We start from the raw sequence: 13,154 nt of genomic DNA, 5'->3' as shown, positions 1-13,154 counted from the left end.
TGCTATATTAAAAATTTCACCATATTAGGGGAGTGTTTTTTATGGAAGAGGATATTTTTGAAAAACAAATTAAAAAGGGGAGTTTCTAAGCAAAGAGGAGACTAGATATAGCAACTGCCCTGCACTAAAATCACCGAACCCAATTTTTTTCTTTGAATTTGTTGGGCCCAATAAGCAGTGCACCGAATGATTCCAGATAGAATAATAAGTCTTGATTAGTATATTTGAGATTATATTACCAATATGTTCTCCATTTACCAATATGTTCCAGGGAAATTGACTTTGCCAAGGAGAGCATCACCAATATTTTCTGCTCTCAACACTTACTTCAAAGTTCAAAGTCGTAGAGTTAAGGCTCATCTTCGGGTTTGTGTTTTTTTTCCTTTACCATGAAGGAGGTTTGAACATTACCTGATTATGAAGAAATACATGCATCAATTTAGAACACAATTATTGATCATAGGAAAAGAAAAGAAAAAAAAACTAGCCAACTAGCTAGCATTTGGTCAATAATATTAAAAATAAAAGGTTACCTAGCTAGCATTTTTTTTCTATTATAAAAATCAGGACTTGCAGGGCATCACAATAAAATCAATGATCCCAATAAGATTGGCACCAAAGAAATTATTGATCATCTGCAGCAGACCTGATTTTTATTAATTATTAAAAAGAGAAAAACCAAATCCAAGTACAAAACAAAAAAAAAAAAGCGTGTGTACCCATAGTTAGTAAAACCTATAAGGCTATAACTAGGAAGATTAAATTTTTCCCTAAAAAAATATCTTTAATACAATACAAGAAGGTAAAGAATCTCGCCAAATGAAACCAACTTCCTGAATGCCAAGATTAACCAATCTATAAAATATTAAAATATCATAGTAAGCGATTTGTGTATCATATTTTCTATTCGTTTACCTTTACAGAGTTGCCCAAATCAATTTCAGATACGTTTCCATAATTGGTTAGAGGTGACCCCATTTTGGTTGGGCAATGTTTCCAACAAATTAAAGGAAGAAAAAAAAAACGTTTACTTCATTGAAAAAAATAAACGTTTATTTCATAGAAGCGTATAAATAATGTTGGGCGTATAGATCAACGAAAAATGATTATTCAAGATTAGTGTTGGACCTCATGTGTGCTTCTAGGATAATGAATTGATCCACGTATTAACACCCTCCTTTTCCCATCATGAGTGACTTTAACGGCAAAATTGATGCCATGGTGAGTATAATGAGAAATACAAAGGAAGAAAATAGATCTTTAGACAACATGCATGACAATGAGCAAAGAGAACGTTCAGGGAGAAGAAGATAATAGTGTTAGGATTGAAAGTTTTCTAAAAGAACCATTTGGGTTCAAAGTGTTTCAAATTTGCATATAATATAATTAAAATTAACAATAGTAAAAAAATATTTCATTGTCAAGGACTAAATTGCACTAAGTAAAAATTTCACTACTAAAATAGTAAATGAGATTACATCATGACTTCATTAAAAATAAACTTAAGCTAAAAAATAGTGGTACTTATTAAAGCAAACTTTCAATAGGTAGCGCTGTTATAAGAAAACCTCTGTTAAAACTTTTCTAAATGATTCATGTTACCACCTAAAAAATGTTATAAGAACTTTTCATATATATGAATCACGTTTTTCCCCAAATTTGCTACATTGTGACTATGCCATGTTTATCTGTATGTCAGTAAACTTATCCTCTACACGTCATCCATATTAGTGGGGAGTTTGTGGTTCTAGATCATACTCCGTGAGAGAGGATTAATCAAGAATAACCATCATATTATCATATATTAGCTAATTTGAGTTAAACTGTTGTTAATCTATCGATAACGTTAATATTATTGCTAAGCAATTTTTTATAGTCGCTTTCAAGGAAATTTAGCACTCAAAGCATTCACCAACTTATGCAATATGCACTTCTTAGTTGACTTCTTGGTTTATCATTAATATTATACGTCCTCTAATTTTAAAGTTTAGCAAAATTATTTAGTTTGAGTCATATTGACATTAAATTATATGTATAGTGTGAAGAATTGATTCCATAAAACAAAGACTTATATGTTAATTCTTTTTCCTAAGATATCAATATTCAGCTATTTCTTTTTTATTACATAAGCGTGTCTTCTAAAAACGCTTAGATTTTCAGCAACAGAGAATCAAAACGAAACAAGTTGATTGCCTTCCAAACAGTCTCACTACCATCTCAATAGTAGCTAGCATGAGTTGCCATGCACCGAAAAATTTCCTCGAATTTATCTTCAACTATGTCCCAAGCTAACAGTACTATTACAACTTAGACGCACATATTCTCTTGTAAAAATATTCTTACACGTGTCAATTAATTAATTTTAAATTATAATTTTATATTTGCTTTATGATTCAATTTTTAATTTTAACTAAAAATGTCACTAGGTCGGCACAAAATGTATATTACCCATTGACGCGTGTAGAGAAGCAAGGCAAAGGACAATCGTTATGATCCCTATTTCGTACACTCTTTAAGGTAGTTTTTTTATATGCAGGAATTAATGATATATTAGGAAATTTGTAATAATTTAACATTATATTCAACTATCTAAACTAGACTCTTGTACACTTTTCTAGGTATTATTATTTGGATTGTAAAAATTAAATAATGAAACATATTTTTAATTTAGTTCATGAAAGATTTAGAAGAAAAAAAATATTACTTGTTTTTCAATTTAATTTTTTTCTCTCTCATTTTTCCTCTGGTCAAGCAAAGGAAGGGTTGTGTTATATATCCTAAGAATACAAATACGTTTGGATGTGTAGAAATTCAAACTAATTAATTAACATCGAGATGAGTTTTTTTGTTTTTTTGAAAGGCACATCGAGTTGAGTTGGATTCCATGCTTTTGGGTAAACAATTCTTATTGAGCAAACCAAATAATTGAATTGTTTCAGATTGGTTCATTGGATCACATATTAAGTGATATGAGTGTATACCATCAATCGATATTAATACTAAAAAAACGAGAACTATAAATATACCTATACTTCGAATGCTAATACGTTTCTCATATTTATAGTATTTTTTTGCCATATAATTGGGTTGATTGAGTTGGGTTTGGGCGTTTAGAAGTTCAATCTAATTAAATAACATCAAATGAGGTTGTGTTCTATGTTTTTGAATTTTGAGTAGACAATCATAACTAAACTAACCCAATTGATATTAAGTTAAAGAATGGTTTATATATATATATATATATATATATATATATATATATTATTTAGCGTATAAATTTGTTAATATATATTTACGGTATAATTTATTTACTTAGTCACACAAAAAACTAAAAAAAAAGAGTGTGCATCTATAATTTTTTTTGAGGGGTACATATACATACATTTTTTTCTTAAAATATATTAATAAATTATAGTTTGAGATTATCTTTATATATATATATATATATATATATATATATATATATATATATATATATATATATATATATATATATATATATATATTTATTGGGATGAGGTGGGACCATGGTTATATACCGGAACCCGATTCTATTTTTTTTAATAAGATGAGATCTTTATATAATAATTTTATTGTGATATGATAAGACAACTAACTTCTTATAACGAATAAAAGAAATAAGTGTGCAAAGACACACTTGGTTACAGCTAGTTTTTCTGTGTCTTTTTCTTGAAATAAAAGAAGAAAAAAGAAATATGAGACACATTATTTGGGAGATATAATTGCAGTTTTGTTGAGTAGCGTCAAATAGTTGTGGAGTTGGACTCGACCACGTCACTTTCATAGTAAAACAAAGGCAGTACTATCTTCAATTCAGTGGGCTCTATGAATATGATGCAGTATGTTATTTAGTCAATATTTGTTATTCTATTTTTTTTAAATATTTCAATCATTCTATTATTTTAAATAAAACTATTTTTAAATAGTCATAATGAATGCGTTTAAGTAAGGATTATTTACTTTAATAATGGAGACGTTTAGGAACATATTTTATTTATCATGATCCAATCACTATTAAGTTTGACTACCTCACTCAAATAAGGTGGGTTTAATATACACAACATAAAACCCTGGTTTTAGAGCTTAATATAATATGAAGTTATAAATTATTAAATATAATAAGTTTTTAATTAGATGAATGAGATTGAAAAGTCGAAATTGGAAATAAAATATTATCCTTGTTCTATCTTAGCTCTAGCTATCTCGTGTTCTTTCTCCAGTATATTGATAAACCTCTCCTTCCTCCTCCTACACTTGCAGTTTGATGTGGAATATTGAAAATATATTATGATTATCGTAAAATAATAAAATATCAAAATCACAAAAATTGTGTGTTATAAATATCCATTAATCGTAATTTAATAAAATAAATGACAAAATAAAATATCAATATATTGTTGGTCTAAATAGAATTAAGTTCTGTATTTTTATTAACTTTGATAAATTACACTACTAGAAAATGTACATTTAACATCGTCAGGTTAACATCGATTTTCAATAAAACAAATGTTAACATAAATACGGTGGTATAATTGTAAATAATGTGTATTCGTTAACATCGATTTTATGAAAAATTGATATTAATGAATTGACGTTAACATCTTAACGTCAGTTCATTAACATCGGTTTTTTAGAAAATCGATGTTAACATAAACATGGTGGCATAATTGTAAATAATGTGTATTCATTAACATCGATTTTCAGAAAATCGATGTTAATGTTAACATCGATTTTTTTTTATTGAAAGCCGATGTTAACGCGAGTCCTATTTTTCTTGCTTTCTCTTCTTCTCCATCTAAGCTTCTTCTTCGCGACTCTACCTCTCTCTACAACCTTATCGCCACCGTGACACCTCGCCACTGTACCTAGGTATTTTTCTGCAACCTTATTTTTCGTGACTCTGTCTTCTTTGCATCTTTTTGTATTGAATATCATGGTTGGGTTTGGCTCACCTTGCATGGTTGAGTTTTTGCCAAGTGCCATGGTGGCAAAGTGGCATGGCATGGCCTCGACTACGGTGGCCGCATGGCTGAGTTTTGATGCTAAGGGAAAAGTTCTTCTAATTGTCAATGTTGCTTCTCAAAATCCTTAATATGTGTTGTGTTTGTTACTTTTTTTTGTCCCCGATTGTGCCTTCTAATTAATTTAAAGCCTTGATATTTTCATCTTTTCTATTCTTTTCAGTAACTACTCTCACCGCTAATGTTATAAATGTTGAGAATATTTACAATATATGTTTGGGATTGAGACAACAGCTTGACCAACTCCAATTATACGGAGCTGAATCAGTTGTATGACAAGTATAAAGACCAAGGTTTGTTTGTATTACTGTGTATTGTTGGTTGTATTCAATAGTAACCATCATAACCTTACTGTTTATCTTTGTTTCTTTATGTTGTCTTATAAGTATATTATTGGTTTTGTAAACTTAATTAGGCCTGGAGATTCTGGCATTTCCATGTAACCAATTTGGTAAGCAAGAACCAGAAAGCAATTATAAAATTGTGGATTTTGTCTGCTCTCGCTTGAAATCTGAATTCCCCATCTTTCATAAGGTAGGTTGCTATTCTGCTAAATTTTGTTAAGAACTGTGACAATACATGCACTTGTATTACATATCTTTTTTGTGATTTTTGTGCTAAATTGAAGTGAATGGGGACAACTTTGCTCCTTTGTACAAATTCTTGAAGTCGAGGAAATGGGGAATTTTTGGTGATGAGGTGGAAGCCACATAGAATTTCATAAACCCTAAGATGTTGACTTGGCAAAAAATTCTCACTAAGGTGTTGAGGGGCAATGAACCCAATGCAACATCCTTGGTGACATTAGAATTGGAGACCAAACGATCAGCCATAACAATGAGTGTCAAGTTGAGTCCCTTAATCTCCTCAGCTAATATGTCTCCATTAGGGATAGGAGCTTCCCCAATCAACTGCCCTTTATAGTTGAGTTGGGCAAAGCTATTGTAGTAATTGAATCCAAGCTTATTAGGGTTGTTGACTGAAACATCCACTTCTAATGTCAAGTTCACATTTACACTCATGCTAAATATGTCCATGGCCAAGCTCATGTTCTGAAGCCTTACTGAATCCACATTGGTAATGGGGTGCCTTGGTTTGAACACCGTCAATGCTAAGATCACCCCTAACAATACAAGTGCAATCGCTACACATAATGCTACCACTAGGCACATAATGCTTCCTTTGCAGCCAAATCCCTTTTTCATTGTGCCTGGTGAGGATCTACATCATTATGCAAATAAAAAATATTAAATACGTAGTAAGTGCATATCAGATGAGATATGCATGTATATATGTAAACCAACAACCTTGGAAACAAGTAATATCAATTTGTATCCGTTAATTAAATATTTTGGTAAAGAAAATTCCGTACAAATATATATCATGGTTAAAAGAAAACGTGTATATGTACCCAAACTTTCATGTTAGGTTATATATATTATTTGCATGGATTTTTGGCCATTTGGTGGATTAGTAGCTCTCAAGATCAATGTTTTCTTTGTTTTGCTTGCAATTGCGTGAAATCGTAGCCAATCAGGGGAAGATGGGCAATCTATTTCAAACATATACAACTCCATTTTAAGAATCATTTACTATTTGGAGTCCTCCTTTTGCCCAGCTCCACGTTCCATTAAGACTGAAACGTATGTACCCTTTCAAGTATATATATGATGTAAGTATGTAACTATCAGAGCAATGAATCTAACTGTGGTTGGGTAGTTGTAGTTTTTGCACGTTTATTTATTTTATTTTTAATGTAGTAAAAGGAAGGTACCCCCGTCTTCAATAAATGATTATCTCAAATTCTGAATAGTTCTCCACATGGGCCTAGAAATTTTTACCATTATTATAGTTTATATTATCTTATATTATAAAGCCAAAACTGTATAATATAACATGATAGTTAACAAGAAGATATAGGTAATACAAACACATTGTGTAATGATTAAATACAATACAATGTGAATTTTGAGGGCCATGCTTCTACATTTATCACAGTCCATTTGCACCTGTATAACTATGTTTTTGTGTTAGGTAAATTTAGGCCTACCAAACCAGTATCTCCAAACCAACTCACATTGTACTAGTTCCATGCACAATCATTGGAGAAACATACATGTCTAAATACCTGAGATCCATTTAGTTTCATTACCCTCTGACTCCCTTGAAGCACTCTGATAGTGAACACATGTTTTTTCAAAAGTCAAGGGTCATTGTTCATTTCATGTAAAGTCTTACTTGATATATCCAAGTTTCTCATATATCTCACTTAGCATTCAAATATTTAATTTGTAGGCACTATTTGTCTTGTTGTTTGCATCATCATCACGACATTCGTTGTTGGACATTATATTGATAATCATCACAGGTACGAAAGTTTTTCATATACTTTTGATGCTAATTTTTGTTACCAATGCTTTTCTACGTTGTTGTTTGTGAATAATGACTTGTGCTTTATATACAAATTTTGTTCATCATGAGTAAACCTTAGATTCTCGTTTGAGATTGAATACAATGATTCTTGTGGACAGTTTGCATTAATCGTTGTATTGAATCTTGAATTGACTGTTTGGACAGTTTGGGAAGAGTCATATTTTTATGGTATATTCATGCATTAAGGTTAATATTATTTTGTTGAATTTGATGAAATTTTGGTACAATGCATTTCTAGTTGTTCTCTGAGTGCATACTTGATTGTCGAGGAATTAATCTCACCGCTTTCATGTCGTGTACTTGGAGATCAATGCGAAATGCTGTCAAAATTTCGTCAAATTTAAAAAAAGAGACTTAACCTTGACATATGAATCTACCATAAAAAAATGTCTTCCTGAATGGGATAGAGCCACACCTTTAATGAAAAAGTAAATTTTTCTTGCATTGAATAACTTTGTGAGTATCACCGAGTTATTATTTAAATGGATCAAAGTTGGATGAATGAAATTCGCATGAGCCCTGCGTATGAAGAAGGCGTGGAACAATTCTTACAATTTGCTTCTGAAAAAAGTTGACTGGATGAGGACGGAAATTTTTTTGTTCTTGTATAAATTGTTTGAACGGGAAACGACAAATACTCGACGACATATGGGAGCATCTGTTGTGTGATGGGATTAATAAGAATTATACAACGTGGATATGACATAATGAATTGATAGACATGCAGAGTGGGTCCTAATCATAACTGTTTGATGTAGAAATGGGAGATCGGTTAGAGGATATGATTCATGATCTTGAACAAGAATCTTTTTAGAAAGCACATGCCCCTATGTATGATACATTGTAAATTGATTCAAAGAAGTCTTTGTATCCGAGGTGCAACAATTCCTTGACGTTGTTGTCAATGGTGTTAAGTCTGGTTAATGTGAAGGCCAGATATGGGTGAAGTGACAAAAGTTTTAGTTCATTGCTTCAAGTAGTGCACGATATGCTTCCAGACGAAAACACGTTGTCAAAAAGTTACTATCAGGCCAAGAAGATATTGTGTTCGATGGGTACGGAGTATCAGAAGATTCATGCTTGCCCTAATGATTGCATACTGTACAGACATGAGTTTGAAGAAATGCATAAATGCCCTAGGTGTGGGGTATCACGGTACAAAGTGAAGGATGATGACGAGTGTAGTAGTGACGAAAACTCAAAGAAGGGCCTCCAGTGAAGGTGTTGTGGTATCTTCTGATCATTCCAAGATTTAAGTGTCTATTTTCCAATGGAGATTGTGCAAAAGACCTTACATGGCATGCAAATGGGAGAAACTACGATGAAACGCTCCGTCATCTGGCTGATTCCTCTCAGTGGAAGAAGATTAATCGTTTGTATCCAGATTTCGGCAAAGAGGCAAGAAATTTTTGGCTTCTACTTTCCACTAATGGAATGAATCCATATGGCAATTTAAGCACTCAACACAGTTCATGGTCAGTTTTGCTAGTAATTTACAACTTTCCTCCTTGGTTGTGCATGAAGCGAAAATACATGATGTTGTCTATAATGATATCGGGCCCAAGACAGCCACAAAATGACATCGATATTTATCTCAGTCTGTTGATTGAAGACTTGACAAAGTTGTGGGATGAAAGGGGTTTCAGTGTTTGATGGGTTTCAAAATGAGACTTTTGATTTACGTGCAATGCTTTTTTGTACCACTAATGACTTTTTAGTATATGGGAATTTGAGTGGGTACAGTGTTAAGGGCCATCATGCATGCCCCATCTGTGAAGAAGACACAAGCTACATACAACTAAAACATGGTAGAAAAATAGTGTACATTAGGCATCGACATTTTCTGAAACCTTAACACTCTTACGGCGATTGAAAAATTCATTTAATGGAAGTCAAGAGCAAGAAATTGTGCCGATACCGTTAACTGGTGACCAGGTCTTTCAGCGGGTTCAACATTTGAATACTATATTTGGAAAGACCTAAAAGACGGAAAAAAGTAACACTTGCATATGGAAGAAAAGGTCGATTTTGTTTGATCTTCCATATTGATCATATCTAGATGTTAGACGTTGTATTGATGTTATGCATGTAGGAAAAAATGTTTGTGATAGTGTCATTGGGACGCTCCTTAACATTCAAGGCAAGACAAAAGATGGTTTGAATACTCATCAAGATCTAACTGAGATGGGTATATGAGCCTAGTTACATCAAAGGTTTGATGGTAAAAAAATATACTTGCCTCCAGCTTGTCATACTTTGTCCAGAAAGGAGAAGATGAGTTTTTGTCAGTGTCTGCGCCATGTCAAAGTCCTACAAAGATACTCTTCAAATATTAAGAGCCTTGTGCAATTGAAAAATCTTAAGTTGGTAGGCTTAAAGTCCCACGATTGCCACGCCTTGATGCAACAATTGTTAGCCGTGGCCATACGAGACATTTTGCCTAACAAAGTTAGGCTGGCCACAACTCGATTATGCTTATTCTTCAATGCCATATGTAGTAAAGTCCTTGATCCTATTAAGTTAGATGAGCTGGAAAATGAGGCTGCCATTATATTGTGTCAGTTGGAGATGTATTTTCCTCCTGCTTTCTTCGACATCATGGTTCACTTAATTGTTCATCTGACCAGAGAAATCAAATGTTGTGGTCCTGTTTATTTGCGGTGGATGTACCCAGTTGAGCGATACATGAAGATCTTAAAAGGGTATACAAAGAATCTACACCGTCCAAAAGCATCTATTGTGGAAAGGTACATTGCAGAAGAAACTATTGAATTTTGTTCAGAGTACATTAAAAAGACAAAACTTGTTGGGCTTCTCGAGTCTCGGCATGACGAAAGAGTGAGAGGTAAGGGTTCAAGAGGACTGCATGTTATCACTCCAAGTGTAGAAGATTTGCAACTAGCTTATTTGTATGTATTGAATAACAGTAATGGAGTTTTGTCATACATACTTTGCCACGAAGGTTTAGTGAAGGAAAGTAATCCAAAAATGTCGAAGAACGAGGTGTTGAAAGAGCATAATAAGACTTTCCTAAATTGGTTTAAAGATACAATCTTTGGTGATGATAATGCTTCTGAAACATTAAGAAAGTTAGCAGATGGGCCTAAAAGAAATGTTATAACTTGACAAGGATACGATATAAACAAGTGTTCCTTCTATACAAAAGAACAAGACAAGAAAAGTACAATGCAAAATAGTAGTGTTACCCTAAGGGCTGAATCTCAACACTTCGCTAGTGTACATGATGACAATCCCCATGTAGTTTTCATCCCTTACTTTGGTTTCGTTGAAGAAATTTGGGAGCTTAACTATGTCAAATTTACTGTCTGTATTTTCATATGTAAGTGGGTTGACAACAATACTGGTGTTTAAACTGATGATGTAGGATTTACGTTGGTAGATCTTAAGAAACTCGCTTACTAGAATAACCCTTTCATCATAGCAGAACACACTAAACAAGTATTTTATGTTCAAGACCCTTGTGATGAAAGGTGGTCAGTGGTTCTACACGGGAAAACAATTGGTGTTAATGTTGAAGATGATGATTCACTCATTGATACTTATGTTAGCCCTTTGTTCACACAAATGTCGCCAAACATCGTCGGAGAAGAAGAAGCTGACGACATTCATGCAAATCATAATGATCATGATGAAGAAGAATTAATTAACATCGTCTAATGCAATTTTTTTATTATGTACTTCATTTCAGTCCATTCAATTACATAAGTTATTGAGTTTTGTGATCATGTTGAAAATTAATGTTTTTTTCTTTATAGGAAAATGACTACACCACCCAGCTCTCCTCCTCATCCTCCTCCTCCTCCTGATGTAGCATCATATTCCCCTTCTACCTAGAAGTGGACAAGAAAAGCCATACACTTGAGACCATTGGCTACTAGACCAATTGGAGCAGAGAGACTCATGGTCCATGTGGATCCTGCAACCAGCAAAGCCAACGGTCCCCACAGAAAGAAGTTAAGAACATATTTGGGGATCATCGCTCGTGATAAGGTGGATTTGACATACGGGAATTGGAAACAAGTCCTTGCGGCCCAAAAGGATTTGATATGGGAGGATATTCATGTATTTTACTTAAATGTTGCATGTTGTTGATTAATAATAAAATTGTAATTTAGTAACAATAAAATGTAATTTTCGTTTGTCAGGCTGAATTTGGTATTCCTGAAGCATTTGATCTAAGGACAAAAAATAAAATACTTCAGATTGTGGGAGAGCGGTGGAGACAGTTTAAGTCTAATTTGACTTGTATCCAACAAGGACAGTGTCGATGACATTGTATGTGAAAAGTATGGCATTAGTAAGCAGAAGTGGACCCAATTTTGTCAGAGCCGCAAAGATCCTTCGTGTGAGGTAACTTTGTGATTTTCATTGTTTTAAACTTTAAATTTACTTATTATTGTCAGTAATCATAACTTTGGATAATCTTTAATTTTTAAAGGATGTGCGAAAGAAGGCACGGGCCATCTAGAAACAAAACATTGCCCCTCACGTGTTGTCTCGTGGGGGATATGAATTTCTAGAAAACAAGTTGATGGAGGAGAAGAAAAAGAAACAATTGGAGGAAGCTGCTAAATCTGAAACCACTTACACCGTCATTCATCCTCCATCTCCCATCAGATGACACGTGAAGTGGAAGATGGCCCGCACCAAGAAAATTGCCCAAATGATGTATAAGGCAGCAAAGGAAATTACTGACAAGATTGTAAGTCACTTTCAATTGTCAATTGCAATTATTTATGTTTATTGTTTGATTGAGTAAACCAATAAATATGTTCGTTACAGGATTCCTTGGAGGAGCAGGCCTCACAGGGTTCTTTTGTCAGTCATGGACGTCAGGATATATTGGCTGCTACCATTAGGCGACCAGAACACCCTTTTCGTGTGCATCCTACTAGAGCTGGTGTCACAATCAAACAATATTTTGGACCGGCGCCAAGGACCTCCCGCACTTCTTCGTCCATGGCTCCTGAAAACCTGGAGCAACTGACGCAAAATATCAGGGACTAGCTGAAGGAGCCGATAACAGAAAAAGTGACTCAACAACGAATGTTGTCCTTTAGCCAAATGCATTCTCAGTTCCAATCGCACATGCAATCACAGGGACTCACAGTACCTCCTGAGCCTGAGGTTGGTCCTTCAGCTGCTTGTGTTAGCACAAAGGAGAGTTGTGTTGATCACTCAGGGAAAAATTCAGACACGGGTGACTTAGAGAAATACGGGTTGTACGTCAAAGAAAATTCTCCTCGCCTGGTTGCCCTAGGAAGACTTTATGAGTGGCCAACAACCGTTCACAACATCCCTTTGCGCCATGATCAAGTCAAGGTTGGTATTGAGGAAGTTAGAGATGTAGATGCTCCCATTCATGTACCCACTTAAGAGGTTTAGTTAGTGGGCAGGCATTTAACACCTTCGTTGCTTGGCCGATGCATCTTGTCAAGTGTTTATCAAAATAGGTATTTCACTATCATTAAATGTTTTTTTTCAATTAAAGTGTTCAATGTAATTAAATTATGTTAATTAAAAATGTTGGATAAATATGGAGCCGTGGGACCGACAAAACCTGTAGATAGGCCGGATCATGATATCAATGATTCCCTATATCTGATGACATTGACCATCCCATAACTTTTTCCTAAGTCGTTGCAAGTTATGTGGGAT

At 33.8% G+C, this 13,154-nt stretch overlaps 1 protein-coding gene across 1 annotated transcript; it reads right to left on the bottom strand.

Annotated features, from left to right (window-relative positions):
• Positions 1 to 5,659: 5,659 nt before the first annotated feature.
• Positions 5,660 to 6,247, bottom strand: LOC100777377 (uncharacterized). The gene has a single exon (XM_003534908.1). The coding sequence runs from the start codon at positions 6,245 to 6,247 to the stop codon at positions 5,660 to 5,662; it is 588 nt and encodes a 195-aa protein (XP_003534956.1).
• Between the last annotated feature and the right edge of the window lie 6,907 nt (positions 6,248 to 13,154).

This window comes from Glycine max, chromosome 9, assembly GCF_000004515.6.
Source record: "Glycine max cultivar Williams 82 chromosome 9, Glycine_max_v4.0, whole genome shotgun sequence".
Lineage (NCBI taxonomy): Eukaryota > Viridiplantae > Streptophyta > Magnoliopsida > Fabales > Fabaceae > Glycine > Glycine max.
This window is presented reverse-complemented; position numbering and strand designations above follow the sequence as displayed.